We start from the raw sequence: 15,533 nt of genomic DNA, 5'->3' as shown, positions 1-15,533 counted from the left end.
CCTTCCCTCTGCATCTATTCTGTTGTTTTGCTTAGCACAGGACGTTTTCAGTAGGGGTGCTGTTGTGGTTCCCTGAGCCAATCACAGCATATAGGTGAGTGTGGGAGTGGTTCAAATAAGCAACTGGGCCCCATTCAGACCGGCGAACATGGCGAAAGAGCAATGCAGAGTTGGTCTTCTTTCTGTTGGACAGGTAGGAACCTCAAACTTGGTAGGACAAGCTAACAATCAGCAGTCAGCCTGCTAGCACAAAGGCAAGAGTGAGAATGAACTTCTGGTGAGCCCAGGAGGAGGGGCCCAGTTTGAATGTGTTGTTGACAAAATGCAAGGAAAAATCCTACTTATTATACCTTTAAGTACGGCTCACGCACTGCTGCAGCACAAAACACCAAGAGAATAAGAGGCTTGCCTATTTTTTCTGGGAGCTATGTCCGGTTCTTGTCCGGGCAAAAACACACTGTAAAATAATATGTGGGTAGTCATATTAACATAGTAACAGCAATATAACTACTTTTACTACAAATTCAACGTCTATACCTGGACATGACAAAAAATACTTCTCAATTTAAAACTGCCTCTATTCTTTCCTGATATCAGTGTCAGCTGGACACTCTGCCTGTGCAGACACCACAACAGTACAAGCTACAGCAGTTCAGCCAGGCAGCCGTGAACAGCTGCTCAGGTTTCCACAGATCCCTTGCGATACTCAATCTCTCCAGGGATCGTGTTAAAAACTTAAATACATAAAGTAAACAGTGGATGACATGATAAATTGCCTCCTATCTCATCCTTCACATCATTTGGTAAACTGCAAAATTGTCTAAACTGCATTGTATTCATCTTTAGTTCAAGTTTGAGTCTACTCTAGAAATCTATTGTGCTATTCTCTGAGCTTTTGTTCTCCCGCCTAGTTTAAACGTTGATACTGTTTCTTAACATTGAATCCCAGTTTACTGGAGGATGCATGAAAGCTTATTTAAATTGCATCATATAGCCTTTACAAAGACCTTAATCACACCTTTACCACAATGACCTTAATTACACTCCCTGAAACACAGTCTAGGAATTCAACATAGTTTTGGTTCTTTTTAAGAACCAGTCCACGGTGTATTTATGAAAGTTAAAAATGTAGAACAATAAAAGTTTTAAATCAAACACATACAGCTTCTCCTCCACTGAAATATAAACATGCAAATTTGAAAATTGTTTTGTATGATTTGTTTTGTGGCTCAGTGGTAGAGTCGATCAGCTTTCAATCGGAAGGTCAGAGGTTCGATCCCCAGCTCCCTCAGTCTATATGTCCTAAGTGTCCTTGGACAAGAACCCCAAATTTCTCCCAGTGGCAGAGCCAACGGGTATGAATGTGATATCTGATTGACAGTTGGGCACTTTACGTCGCAGCCTCTGCCATCCGTGTATGAATGTGCGTGTGAATGGGTGAATGTGACATGTAGTGTAAAAGCAGCTTTGAGTGGTCGCAAAGACTAGAAAAGCGCTATAAGTACAGTGCATTTACAATTTATCATCTGTATTGTGTGAATATGAACGTCTGTGGTCAAGGCGAAGTCTACCAAGTCTTCTGTTGAATCATGAAGTCAATGCAGGTCACAGGTTTCTCCTCTCTTTAGCTGAAGCTGATCCTGTCCATGAGCAATCAGCAGGTGCTTTGTGATTGGATGGACACACCTCTTGTTTTTTTTCTCATTCTCATTCAGTGTTAATAACAGTTTCATAAACATCCTACTATAGCGACTTTTAAATATTTACATGTTTTCTGGCTCATTGTTTGTTGTATGGCTGTCTGAAAAAACAACTGTCGTTTCATTTGATGAAGGCAAATCCAACTTGTCATCCCCACTTGGAGCTAAACCATTCGTAGCATGGCTTATTTCGATGTGAGGATCTGCCTTCTTGTCACTGATGCTGTCTGTCTCCTGATGACTGCTTCCATTCTGCTTTATCGTTACATCAGTGGCCGAGCTCAGGATGGCTTTTCTTGTCTTTTCGCTGGTTCCGTTGCTGTTGGCCTGGGAGGTTCGAGGATCTCTGACCGTACTGAATCCAGTCTGGATGAGTGACAGCGTCCTCTGGTTTAAGTCTTGTTGCTGACAGCGGTAAAGCCCGCGAAATGCTGAGCGAAACTTCTGAGACATGGCATTGTAAATCACAGGGTTTATCGCGCTGTTGGCGTAGATGCACGTCCGACAAAACAGGAGGAACCAGGCGTCCAGGTAGGGTGTCGACACAAAGGAGTTGATCAGGACCAGAGTGCGGTAGGGCATCCACAGGAGAGCGAAGAGGATCACCACCACAGCCAGCATCTTAGTCACCTGTGTGGACGAAGCAGAGAAACAGTTTGTTAAAACTTATGATACCTGATCTGGCCTTCCGGAAACAACATTTGACCCTTGATGAAAACTGAAATGTCCGCCTTTATAGCTTACAGCAAAACTTTTACGTGATTTCTCATAAATAAGTGGAATATGGTGTCAACAAGAAATGGCCTCATGTGAGCGTGTTTTTGGAATACTGATGTGAAAGCTACAACCTCTCACAGTGAGCGAACACTGTGGTTAAAATGACTCTAATTGGTGAAAACAAATATATGATACTCTAGGGTTTAGAAATAGCTTGAAAACCACATTGGTATTCATCCACAACAATCAGCACACCGTGCAGAAATGCTCCAGCAGCTAAACATTTGCTCTAAGGCCCAGCTCAATGTGCTTCTAATTTCAGTGATTAGCTTTGATTGCTTCTTGATTATTTGAGTCATCAACACGTTGGAAAATGGAGAAACTGTTACTAAAGACACAGTGTGTGTGTGTGTGTGTGTGTGTGTGTGTGTATGTGTGTGTGTGTGTAACTTTAATGTTGTGTGTGTCTCTCAGTGCATGTTGACAGGGGGTTAACTGAGGCCTCTTAGTACCTAAAAGTTCAAGAGAAGGCAAAAATAAGTAGTCCTAAGCTTTGAGTCCTAATGTTTGCTTACTGTTTCTTTATACCCGTCAACCTTTCTGTTCTTGCACAAAACTATGGGCCCTATTTTCACGATCTAAGGCGCACAGTCTAAAGTTCACAGCGCTTTGTGATTTAGGGCGTGTCCGACCCTTTTGCTAGTTAAGCGGTGCACAATCTGGACGCATGCTTGCTTTTTCCTTATGAGTAGAAGCGCTGCTGTGCGTCCCCATGTGTAAGAAGCAGAGGAATGCGCATTAAGAACTCACCGATGTATGCTCATCTTACTCATGCGCCCTTTAAATAGCAGAGACAGACTGCACCAAAGCCTTTAGACCAGGTTTTTCCCCATTCACCGGACCACGCCTAATTTTAAGACCAACACGCCCATGGCAGCAAATGTGGGTGCAAGATCACTTGCTATTTACACAATGTGGGTGCTGGGTGTGAAAATGACCACTGCGTCGGTTGGAAAATAGCAGTGACACTTACCGTGGGTGTACAATAGGGCCCTAAAAGTGGTTGACATATAAGTCTGAAAAACGTACTATTAGGCATGACAATAATAAGATGTATTTAACTGACTCTTAAATGTGTTCAAGAGTCTTTAAATTTAGTATTGGATTCAGAATTCTTTACTAATTTATTATATTAGTGCCTAATAATGGTCATAAATGTGACACAAACCTTTTTATATATACAATGTAAATATACTTTTCTAAAGTTAGTTTGTTTCATTTCATTTTTGAGATACAGAGTTTCACTTTGTAAATTAATTACATTTCATATTATTCTCTCGATCACCACACAAAGCATCTGTCTTCAATCTTCAGATTCACTCTGATAAACACAATTATAAATTGATCAAAATAAATGAAATGAATGTCACACTAAACGATATAGTGTCACACCAGAGGATGAACCAGCCCACAACACATTTTGTCAATGCAAAATTGTCCATAATATGCATTTAACATTCAAACAAAACAGTTTAAAAGCTTAAAATCAGACAAAAGTTTTATTGTACATCAATAAAGACGAAATCTTTCCCATGGATAAAATGCTTCCTTCTGCAGTGCGTCCAATGACCTGAATCAGAAGTACACACCAAGTTCTGTCCTTTGCCCAAGGTACAATAATTTACAGAACTCTTCTAAACTCGCTGTTTCTGCGAGTACCCAGAGATCTGTGTTTTCCACAAGCTGAGCAAACTTGAGTTTGACCGTCCCCCCGGCTTTGGTGTCTCGTGTCCGATCAAGTGACTGTGGATCCTCTGCTGAAGTGCCCTGTGGCCCTTCCGCCCACTGCAGCTCTCCCACTGGAGAGCCCCAAGCCCAGTCTGAGGATGACACATATCATGAGCCTGACCTTGAGACAAGTTCAAGTGAACAGGAAAAACACACAAAGATGGGCGGTTTGTTTGTGTTAAATATGAAGCAAACCACACGTTGGAAGGATCATATGTGAGAAGGAGCCGCAGGTAAACGGTATGAAACAACCTCGAAAGAAAAATGCTTTTGTCTGGCCAAACAAATCAGACTAACAGCAACTAAAGATGACAAGGTAATAAGATCATTCCTGCTACAGCTGCTTCACTTTTTGTGTCTGTGTGTTCACACTTTATTGAACACACACCAGTCGAAATGCAAGAGCGTGTCAAACCATCTGCTGGCGGCTCTGGTTCTGATATGCCACAGACAGTTTGATTGTGATGATAGAAAACACAGGCTGATTTATAAAAACATTTAAAAAAGCAGCCAACCAAAAGGGCTAAATGGACAGCGACGACATTCAACCCCAGAAGTGCTGCAGGTGTGTGTGCGTTTCTTTGTGTGTACACCACCCTCAGCATGCCTTGACCCTCCTCCCCGCCCCACCCCATCACTGGCCTGTGACCATGGAAACAGCTCAGACATGTCTGGACCCCTACAAGACAGACGGGGGGGGAAAAGAGCCAGTCAGCACATAAGACTCAAGTGATTAGTCTTATCAGTCGCCAGTATTGCTGCACACCTCCACCCCCTCAGACTGACCCCTCCATCCATCCCCTCTGTGTGTCTGCAGGTCCATTATTAAAGTTTACAACCCAGCTTCATTCTGTTGGACCTTTTTTGCTCAGTTTTTCCTGCCACAGGGGGAGAAAAATCAAACAAAGTGTTGCTGGTTGATACCAGGTCCCATGCACATGCCTTCTGTCAGCAGAATGCTAATCAAGATACGCCTCTGTGTCCGTGCCTTTTAAGCTAGTGCCTGCCACCTCAGCAGGTAGATAAAAAAGGAAAAACTCTGCACAACAAAGTCTTTAATTGAACATGATTAGGTGGGAAGGAGAGCAATTTAATTATCTCAGTGCTGATAATCAGACAGAAAGCATTGGGTGACATTTCAGGATGCATATTATGACTGTAATTATACGACGGAAGGATACTTGACTCTGACATTACAAGCAAATCAGATTTTTTTGCTAAACACAGCATCCTCCGAGACCGATTCCAGTCATAAACGCTCAGTTCAGCCCACTGAGCCAAATAATTTTAGCCCCTGACGCTATCAACTCGCCTGGGGCAACAAGCCCCCACATCTCTCTCCCTCCACATGCACTTGGGGAGATCACAGGCATGAAAAACTCTCAGATATTAAAACCATACAGCAATCTCACACCACACTATTAATCTCCAATCATAAAAGTGCTATTCTTTGGCATACACAAGTTTATCAAACTCCCATCAGATTGAGCCGGCCTATCGAAAGATGAATGAAAGAGCATGAAGTGCCTATTGAAGAACTGAGAGTAAAATCATCTGCGGTGCTAAGCACACTTCAATGTAAATCCCAAATCACATTATGCAAATCTTCAGCTCCTAGATGGAGCCCCTTGAACACATGAGATTAGGATCTCTCTGCTCCAGCATGAGAGTTCAGTCTTTCCGGGGGCCTGTTTTTCATGCAGTGACACAGAAACAACATATGCTAAAGGTTCCAGAGAGAGATAAAGCACCCAAGACCCAACAAAAAAGGGTCATGTTTGAAGGGTACATTTATTATTTTTAAATCAGGACCCATTTCTACATAATTTGGGGTCTAAATGATTGTTTTGACTGATGATTTTGCCCCTGTCAGGTTCATAATAATATTCCAACTGCCATATTACTGAAAGGTTCCCAACAGAGAATTGGTTTCTAAGTCAAATAGAGATTTTTTGGTTTGTTTCTTTCAAAGGTAGTTTCTAGGCTCGGAGGAAAATGAAAAGCGATCCAATTATTTCAGTCGTCAGTCAAGCCTGACCAATATATGGGTAGGCCAATATAATCAGCCGATATGTCCCAATCGCAGATATATCTGTGTTGGTGCGTGTTTTTTTCTGATAAGTGCAGTCAAACATAAAAGCTCTCTGAGACATTTGCATAAAAATATTGGTGCAAAAGCGGTGAATAATCCACCTATGTCTATTTTCAATTACATGGTTCTTCCAAGCCTTGAACATGCTCACCAAGTCTGCGGAACCAGAGTGTAGAGGGCCCAGAGCCAATGCCACTCAACCGCAACCACCAAGTAGGGCATTCACGGATGACCTCGGATGCGTTTTAAACCAGCCAAGTCAAGATCTATGATTATGAAGTTCTGGTTCCACATCGCAGGGGCAGCCATTTCAATCGTATCGTTGGAAGTCAGTCAAGAGCTTGGTCAAGACTTTCAACTTCTCTTTTAAATGGTAATGGTGAATGGACTGTACTTATATAGCGTATCTATATGGGTATCTATATCCCCTCTGGATACAACATCTATCCAGAGGGCCTACATAGAGTTGGATGGCTGGCTCAAAGCCATAGACAAGTCCAGCCTGCCTGGGAAGTTCAAAGCCTGGGTATACCAGCACTGCATTCTTTCCAGAATCCTGTGGCCCCTACTTGTCGACTCAGTCTTAATCTCAGTAGTGGAGACCTTGAAAAGGAAGGTCAGCGACCACCTCAAGAGATGGCTGAGGCTGCCAAGGAACCTGAGCAGCATAGCGCTCTACGGACACGACAACAAGCTATAACTGCCTTTCAAATCGTCGGAGGAAACATATAAGGTCACAAGTGCCAGAGGCTCCTTTCCAACTCCCAACGCAAACACCATCGGGGGAAGAAAAGTGGAGGAGGAGGAGGTGAGAGACAGAGTGTAGGAGACAAGAACATGCAAGTCAGTGAGACTGAAGCAGCAGGGTGCTTGGACATGATGGGAGAATGCAGTTGAGAGGAAGGTGACTTTATTAAGCTGAGCTCTGGAAAGCTGAGTCACACCTCATACAATTCCCTATACAGGCGGTGTATGATGTGCTCCCAAACCCATCAAACCACAAGGGGCAAGGTAGAGTCGCCAGGGTGCTCACTGTGCTGCAAATGAGGTGCTCTGGAGCACATCCTTAGCTGCTGCTCAAAGGCACTTGGAGAGGGACGGTACCAGTGGAGATGAGATCAGGTCCTGAAGTCCATCGCTTAAACCAGTTGAGCAGGTAAGGTGGTTCCGACCCTCCTCGCCTTTGTCAGAGCTGTGGAGAAACCAAATCCCACCATCTGTGGGCCTCTTGACCTCTGCAAGGGACTGTCAGCTGTTGGTGGACTTCGCAAGGAAGCTAAAGTTCCCCAACCACATTGTGACCACCACCCTGCGACCAGACATTGTTATAGTCTCGGAGTCCACCAAGAAGACCATGCTGCTGGAGCTGAAAGTCTCATGGGAAGATTGTTTGGAAGAGGCCTTTGAAAGGAAGCTCTCCAAGTATGCAGGACTGGTCAGTGACTGCAAGTGGGAGGGATGGAGAGGGAAGTGTCTCCCAGTTGAGGTTGGGGATGCAGGGGATTTGTGGCCCGCTCCTTAGTCGAAGCCTTCAGAAATTTGGGCATCAAGGGAAAGACGATCAGGAAAGGCATTAAAAGCACCACTAAAAAGGCAGAGAGAGCCTCAAGATGGCTATGGCTAAAAAGAGAACCATGGAGTCAGAGGTAGCCATCCTGGACACAAGCTGGTGTCTGATCAGCCCCAGCTGGGTCGCCTGGAGGAGGGTAATTGATGTTGAAAGACCTGAAACTCCCGATGATGTAGTATGTTCAGAGAATCTTGCCAAAATTCACATATCTGTCATGCTCCTTTTTGGCAGCCAAATGGTGACAGCCACCTGAAACTGTTTCTTTCATTATATTAGCATAGATTAGTCCAAAGTTACATGTCAACCCACTGGGGTCAGCAAACACTCATTAGGCAGCTGTTTTGTATCATTGTGGTATATTGAGGCACTATACCATGAAAAACTTGTTTTCAATGCAAGTGGGAATAATTAAAGGTGTATGTGAAACAAAGTTTCTGATTCAGTGTTTCCCACCAATAAGCACTCTGGGTATCTGTGAGTTTGAACTTTTTGAATGCATTCCATTCATCATTAAACATTTGCAGAGCTTTTTTTCATCCATTTCTTCTTCATTCATGTCATTCATTGATTAATTTACCAGTATTCACACAGTATGTCCATGTTTCCTTGCCAGTAGTCTTATTATTCCCTGCTGCTGTTGGTGTATTTCCGCCACCTCTAAAACCATTGGCAGAAATATCAATCTTTACACCCACACGCTTCTCCTGTGCAAGGAAAAACAAGAACCCACTCATGCAACAAATACAAAGTGGCTTACTAGTAGCAATAAAACACTCCATGGCACCTTTAAATGTGCTCAACAAGACATAACATTACAATATACTGGAAATACCCCTGAGATTAATTGTACTATGTTGAGAATGTAATAAAATAAAACTTTGAAACAGGAGTCAAAGTAATAAAGTCATGTTTCACTCTACAGGAGCGAGCTTGCTATTTAGAACAAAGATTCATGTTCATCCAGTTAAGAGGGAAAATACGTCACTATGCAAGATAGTAATTACATTCGAAAAATTATTTTCTTCCAATATCCAATCTAACATATGTTGGAAGGCCACACAGCGAGCTGTAAGAGTAAAACTGATTCTTAGATGGTTACTGTGAACACCATTTTTTTTGGAAAGGTCACGCTCAGTGGTTATGTAGTTACAGCTAGAATTGGCTGATTGACAGCATGTCGGTGAACTCTCCCGGCTCAGAGAGGAAATTAAGAGGAGATTCACAAGAATTGATGCCAAGAAACATGTTGCCGTGCAACGTCGAAGCCCAGGAACCAGCAGAACTCGTTCCTCCAATGAGCGCCTGACCTCTGTAATTGCAAACTGTCTTTTCAGTGGTGTCATTCTACGAGAGGATGAAGCTCTGCTAAAAGACACATCGACCATCTTTCTGTTCTTAAAATCAAACAGCACATACTGTTCTCTTTTCTCAAGAACACAAAGGGCTGCTATAAAAGTCTTTAAAGGAACATTGTCAATTACATTTGGTAAGAGTGTTGAAATAAACCAGTAAAGATCTGCTAATGACAACAATTAAAAAACAAACAAAACAGCCTCTCATCCTCAATAGAGTTTTGTGTTCTTTCCTTTTTGCAGCCCCTAAGCCCTGAAGGATGTAGCACAGTAGAAACAACAGTTCCTGAAAATAAATCCTGCCGGCACTTAAAATAACAAACCATTCAAAAGACTAAAGTCCACCTAAACATTAGATCAGAGCAGAGGTCAAGGGTCACCTTCCAGTGGTTCCAAATAGACGACAATGCAGATTTAGAGACTAATGTCACATGACTTGAGTTACAAATTTGAGGACCTGCAACCTGTTTTACTAATGATAGATGACTCAGCTTGACTTGAACTTGAAATTCATGACTTGAGACCTCTGAATCACAAGCAGAGGCCAAAGGTCTTAGACCACGTTGTCACTTCAGGTAGTAAGAAAAGGAAAGTTATATGCAGCTGCATCACTGGAAGTAAATTCTTGTGATCTCGGTACGATGGTTTTTCAAATGCCATGAAACTTTTAAAAGGACAAAGTGTCGACACAAAAGTATACCCTTCTGGACAAAAGCTTTCAAAGGTAGATGCTTTTAAGACCTAAAGGCTGAGAGAATTTATTCTACATCCAAGAGCACAGAGACAAAGCAGCACGGCAGAGTACTCCATGCAATCTGAATAAGAGCAGGCTTTCTCAGCGAGCAGCATCTTTGACTGCTCTGCCTGAGAAAAAGAAGCCATTACCACCACAATTACCTTCAGGACCTCGTAACAACCAGGACAGAGAGCCGACAAGAGGCGACGGATAGCAGGGTCATCATCAGTGCTGTTAAGGGGGAATCATGGCCTCTATATTCCCAGCAGATCACACACACAGCCAAAGATGTGACAGGGGTCAAATGCGACAGGAGCTATCACACAGCAATTACTTGACAGATAAGAGCACATGAAGGAGAGCGCAGATGGGGTTAATGGGAGGGGGGGTGAATAAGAGACAGACCTGTTTCCTGGAGGAGAGCGCGCTCTTTGGCCGACCCGGGCGACCTCCCTTCCCCGCTTCAGAGGGTTCCCGGCAGCTCCGGCGCAGCGTGGTGGCGCTGGTGTCTGGGTGGTTGGGCAGAGGGCTGCAGGGACACAAGCAGAAGGTTAGAGTGTTCATCCCACAGGAGAACTACAGACACTGACTGCTGGGTTGGTTGGGTTTGTTGATTCACCCTGCGTTAAGATGCTTTCAAACAGAGATGGGAACCTAAACAAATGTGACTTGAGACTTGACTTGGAATTGCCCCTCAAAGACTTCAGACCCAACACAGACTCGAAATTTGGGACTCTTGCGCAATCTTTTTATTGTATATTTTTAGCACATTAACAGTACAAGCTGATTGTCATTCCCTCCTATCATGCATAGCCTAACATTCGCCATCAGGTGCGCGAGCGTCAAGCCACACTACAGATGACATCATCAGCACATCACCTGCAGCTGCTACAGTGCCATTGCCACATTTGTCATATCATTTGGCTTTAATAACTTCATGCAGGGCCTAATGGCCTAAAAAGAAGAATTTTAGAATGCAACGTCTGTTGTAACAATCAAACTATATCAAGCGTGAAAACGCACCCTGATAAGTTAGCAAACATGTTTAGCTCAGCTGCCTCAGCTCTCTAACGTTAGCTTGCTTCTAACGTTAGCTTTGTGGGAGTTTAACTTTTATGCTCTAAAAGTTTGCTGAATTCTACATTTTTTAAAAGATGAGTGTTTGCTTATTACTATTTATTTACACCATAAAGACTTGTACTCTCCGCTGCCCTCAAAGACTTGAGACTTGACAACAAAAAGTTGGGATGTTGTTCTGTGTTATGCCAACAGTTACTTTCATCTGCCTGTTGCTTAATCTCAGCAAGTTGTGTACAAAATTGAGTTCACACTAATTTTCACAGTTTGGAACTAATTATTTTCTGATTACAGCAAACACTACATGAGTGCAGGGAAATATGAAGTGTTGACAGGTGGTTAAATGTAACATGTGCTGCTGGGTTTCTTTACAGGTTTCCAAATGCTGCAAAACTATTCAAATATAAACTGATATAAGAGGTCGCCATTAATATTCTTTGTGGTTATTGAATATTTTTGAACTTCACCTTCATGTTAATGCAAGCATTCACAGTCAGGATGGAGGACCCTGTGAAGCAACCTCAATCGTTTTCTGCCTGAGGTTATTTTAAATAATTGCCTCTGATATGGACCCCATGGTGTGATCTAAGGCAGGAGAAAATATGCCTCCAAAATTCAGAGAGTTATTGGAATCAACATTTATTATATTGTGGGAGGTGTCAAATGTAGACTGACCAACATTTTCTTTATTATCCTTCTGTTTTTCATGTGTTGGATCATATACGACTCAAAACTGTGATTTAAAGAAGCCTCAGAACAGAGTTGACAGATTTTTATGGCCTCCAGGGGCAGCACAAACAAGCTGCAAACAACTTACTAAATTACTCCTATGCTGTTGTCATGAATGAGAAAAAGGTATGGACCAAAACACTTTCTTTATACCAGGCTGTTAACATGTTTAATTCTGCTGTGAAGTTGGGTATTTTAACACGAGGATGTATGGGGATGGATTCACTTTTGGAGCCTCCTGTGGCCATTTGAGGAACTGCAGTTTTTTCAATTTTCAACCTTAGAGGTTGCTGTATGATTTTCTGTCTGGCAGGGCAGCCTCTATTAAACTACATCATTTTATTTTCTGTTTCAGGCCCTAATAGGTGCATCCAAGAGACCACTTTTCCTGCCTGCACATGCTTTGAAAGAGCTTTTACTGTACCTGAGGTACAGGATCCGCGCTATCAGGCCATACAGCACGATGGCGAGGAGCAGCGGGATGACGTAGAAAATGGCGAAGTCGATGAGGTAGATGGGCAGGTAGAGCTCCCGCTTCACTTTGTAGCCACACTGCACATGTCCGTCCTGGCTGACCTGAATGTCACACGAATTATCATTGAGATGTTCACAGGCACATAATAATCTTTCACATCTCAACATAATAATACTACTCCCAGAAAAAGGTTTCACATTAGCCTGCATTTGAACTGGTTTTTGTTTTGGTAATCAGAAATGTTTTATTTCTCTGTTTATGACTCTGAAACACTGTGCAGCTCTTTCAGGTTTCATTATTATCCATGCCACGCATATGAAAAAACAATTCTCTAACCTGAATGTCCACCAGGAAGAACCACAGCATGCAGTAGATGCAGGTGAAGATCCAAACCCCGGCAATGATCCGCTTGGCCCTGGACACCGTGCACACTGTCTGTGCCTTCATTGGATGGCAGATAGCTATGTACCTGCAGCCAAGAGACAAATGGGATGTTCAAGTACATTGTTCAATTCACCCTGCCTTTTAATATTTCAACTGCCAGCAACCTGTTGGTAAACAGACACCATGCAGTCGTGTTCCCTGCACCACAGCAGTCACCAAGAGTACCCGCGTCCTCTCGCTAGCTAAGCTTTAAGCCGGGCGTCACATTTAACGCATGCTGTGTATAAAATGTTCTGAAGGATATTAATTTAATTATCCACCCAGCAGGTAGGATAATACACTGAGAGTGTGTTCTTCAGATTATTACCATGGCTGTATGAGGGATTTATTTTTTATCTCTGTTTGCCCGGATGCACCGAGAGAAGAAGGCAGATCGAATATGTAAAGAATTTCTTAATGACTTTAAATTGTCTCTTTAACAGTGTTTTATAGTTTAATTAACTTTCTTTGTGCTTAAGACAAGGTGATTGAGATATTTGGTTTATCACTGTGATGTGACAAAACAGACGCACATCTCTCTCTCTCTGTATTTTTTATCTCGTGCTGCAGCGACTTAATGGAAACATTTAAATTCCACATTTTGTTGACCCATCCATCAAACTGACTTCAGCCCTACATGAACATTACATTCTCCATTGCTCCCCTCGTAATTGTGACAACCACGAGAAGGCTTTGTCACTCAAACGTCTGTCCTTTGGGGCAGCTACTGAAGGTAATGATGGTGTAGTTCTGTAAAGGAGGGCAGTGTTTTCTGTGAGAAACTAGTTTCAAAGGCAAATAAACCAAGAACATTAGCTTGGATCTAGCCTTTGCAAATAACAATGGAACAATGGGAATATAGAGCACAGTGCAACATGGTCAAAGATGCTGACAATACAATTAACAGATTCTATTTTGAGTTGTTTAACATAAAATATCCAATTTGACTAAAGATCTTTTTTTCCAATCTTGTCATATATTAAAGGTGCACTGTGTAAGATTTTATATGTACTAATTATTTTCTATTGCCAATGTGTGAAGGGATAGTAGAGGAACTGAAAAATTGAGACCTTCCCCAACTTCCTCCATTGCCCCTAACAGCTGATTCCTATGTGAAGCATTCAGGCTGGTTTACCTGCGGAAAGAAGAGGATGTGACGTATCGCTGCCTAGAGCTCATTCTCAGCCCCTACAGTCAACAGTGTGCAACACGCAACCTGAGAAGATGGAGACGGATAATGCCAACAAACGACCTGCAACCACTACAACACCAACACAAACTACACCCAAGAATAAAAAACAAAACTAAATTTTATCTAGTGAAGCCCGTCTGGCCAATCAGGAATGTGACTGACGTCAGGGGGAAAACTAGAGTCAACATCAGTAGGGCATGAGAATCATGGAGACCTAAACAGTCCCACAACTGGCTTTCTTGCTATTGGACATGTTAGCTGAAAGCATGTGAAATATATATCATTGTGATATTGTGGTTTTAGCCGGCTAACGTTCGCCAATGCTTGTGATGATTTGCTGGTTTGCCGGCGTAATTTGTCGTTTGGTTACAAAGCACAATGCCAGATCCATGCAGTGTATTTACGTTACAGCTAGTTGGCAAACCTTAGCATGTTCGCTAACGTTGTGATTGAGATTGAGCATGCTCAGTGTCGTGTGTCTTCAGCAAAAAACCCTCGCGCGTACAAGAAGGTTGTAGTTCAAGTTTTGAAGTTAGGTTCAGCAAATGTCCTTTGGTTTTGTTTGTTTTACAAGGAGACATCGAGTAGTGAATGTATTATTATGTTTTCATGATATAGACTCTACTTAAATGCACTGCAGGTCAAGGCAAAATTAGGTTGATCATGAAAGGGAAATGGTCACACCAGAGCCTCATTGGAACACCTTGTGCGCTACAGTACAGTTAATGAGATGATGCTATTTCCTGGTATTCTGAGGGATGATGTGTGTACAATATTATTTTAAGCATCTGTGACAGATTAGAGCTCCCAGTGTACTTTCCATAAGCGTTATGGATATGTAACAGATCTGTAAACTTTAAAACAATTGGAACATTTTGGAAACAGGTTCAGTTTGTTCAGCACTCCAATTACAAGGCAACCAGAATGTATCAGAACATTGTAGATGGTTGTCAGCTCATCCTCACCTCTCCACAGTGAAGGCAGTGATGGAGCAGGACGACACGTTGATGCCCAGGTACTGGAGGTAGGTGATCCCCAGGCAGCCGGCGTGGCCAAAGATCCACGTGCCCGTCAGACTGTCCGCCACGTTGGGCAGCCCGGCCGCAACCAGCACCGTCAGGTCGGCTATGGCCAGGCTGACCAGGTAACAGTTGGTGGGCGTCCTCATGTGGCGCGTGGTGAAGACTACGAGGACCACCATGATGTTTCCCACGATGCCCACGCCGCACACCAGCAGGACCAGGAACACCGACACCGTCTTGTACTCTAACGACTCGGAGACGGCGACGCTGGGAGTCAGAGAGATGTTGGTCGGGGTGTCGATTCTGGAGCTCGCGTTGTCAGTCATGTCTGCTAACGGATGGCCTTTTATACTCCCAAAGTGTTTGTTAATCGATGGTTATGTTCACTTGTTTAAAACAAAGTGATGAGGGGCAGGACTCTGAATTATCGCCATGTTTTTTCTTCTTCATTTAGAGCATTCACTCTCATTTAAAGCCAGGTTTCACTGAGTTATCACTACACAGGAAGAAGGAAGAATGAATTTGCTCGCTACAAGTTCTTTCCTTTTGTCATTTACCTCTACTGTGTCCTTGAACTAATGTCTAAAAGTGTAAAAGAAAAGCGTTGAATATAATAATCCCAGGACTTCCAAACACCGCTCAGGTAGGTTGAGTCACCTA

General features: G+C 42.9%; 1 protein-coding gene across 1 annotated transcript; it reads right to left on the bottom strand.

Annotated features, from left to right (window-relative positions):
- Window positions 1–363: 363 nt before the first annotated feature.
- On the bottom strand, window positions 364–15,199 carry trhr2 (thyrotropin releasing hormone receptor 2). Its single transcript, XM_069686123.1, has 6 exons — window positions 14,817–15,199; window positions 12,573–12,705; window positions 12,186–12,337; window positions 10,361–10,484; window positions 1,846–2,330; window positions 364–373 (listed from the first exon to the last, which is right to left on the bottom strand). Exons 1-6 carry the CDS (start codon window positions 15,197–15,199, stop codon window positions 364–366), a joined length of 1,287 nt encoding a protein of 428 aa, XP_069542224.1.
- Window positions 15,200–15,533: the final 334 nt, after the last annotated feature.

The sequence above is a fragment of the Semicossyphus pulcher genome, unplaced genomic scaffold (genome assembly GCF_022749685.1).
Source record: "Semicossyphus pulcher isolate SPU_LCO1_2020_fin unplaced genomic scaffold, fSemPul1.0.p SCAF_8, whole genome shotgun sequence".
Lineage (NCBI taxonomy): Eukaryota > Metazoa > Chordata > Actinopteri > Labriformes > Labridae > Semicossyphus > Semicossyphus pulcher.
Note: the sequence above shows the minus strand (reverse complement) of the source record. Positions and strands in the feature narration are given on the sequence as shown.

What these genes read in the sequence shown, in the direction of transcription:
- trhr2 (XM_069686123.1), bottom strand. Translation starts at nt 15,199, where the DNA reads ATGACTGACAACGCGAGCTCCAGAATCGACACCCCGACCAACATCTCT. An exon ending in ACTGCCTTCACTGTGGAGAG is followed by an intron (nt 12,706 to 14,816) that starts GTGAGGATGAGC and finishes TCTTGGCTGCAG; the next exon opens with GTACATAGCTATCTGCCATC. An exon ending in GCGCGGATCCTGTACCTCAG is followed by an intron (nt 10,485 to 12,185) that starts GTACAGTAAAAG and finishes GTGTCCCTGCAG; the next exon opens with CCCTCTGCCCAACCACCCAG.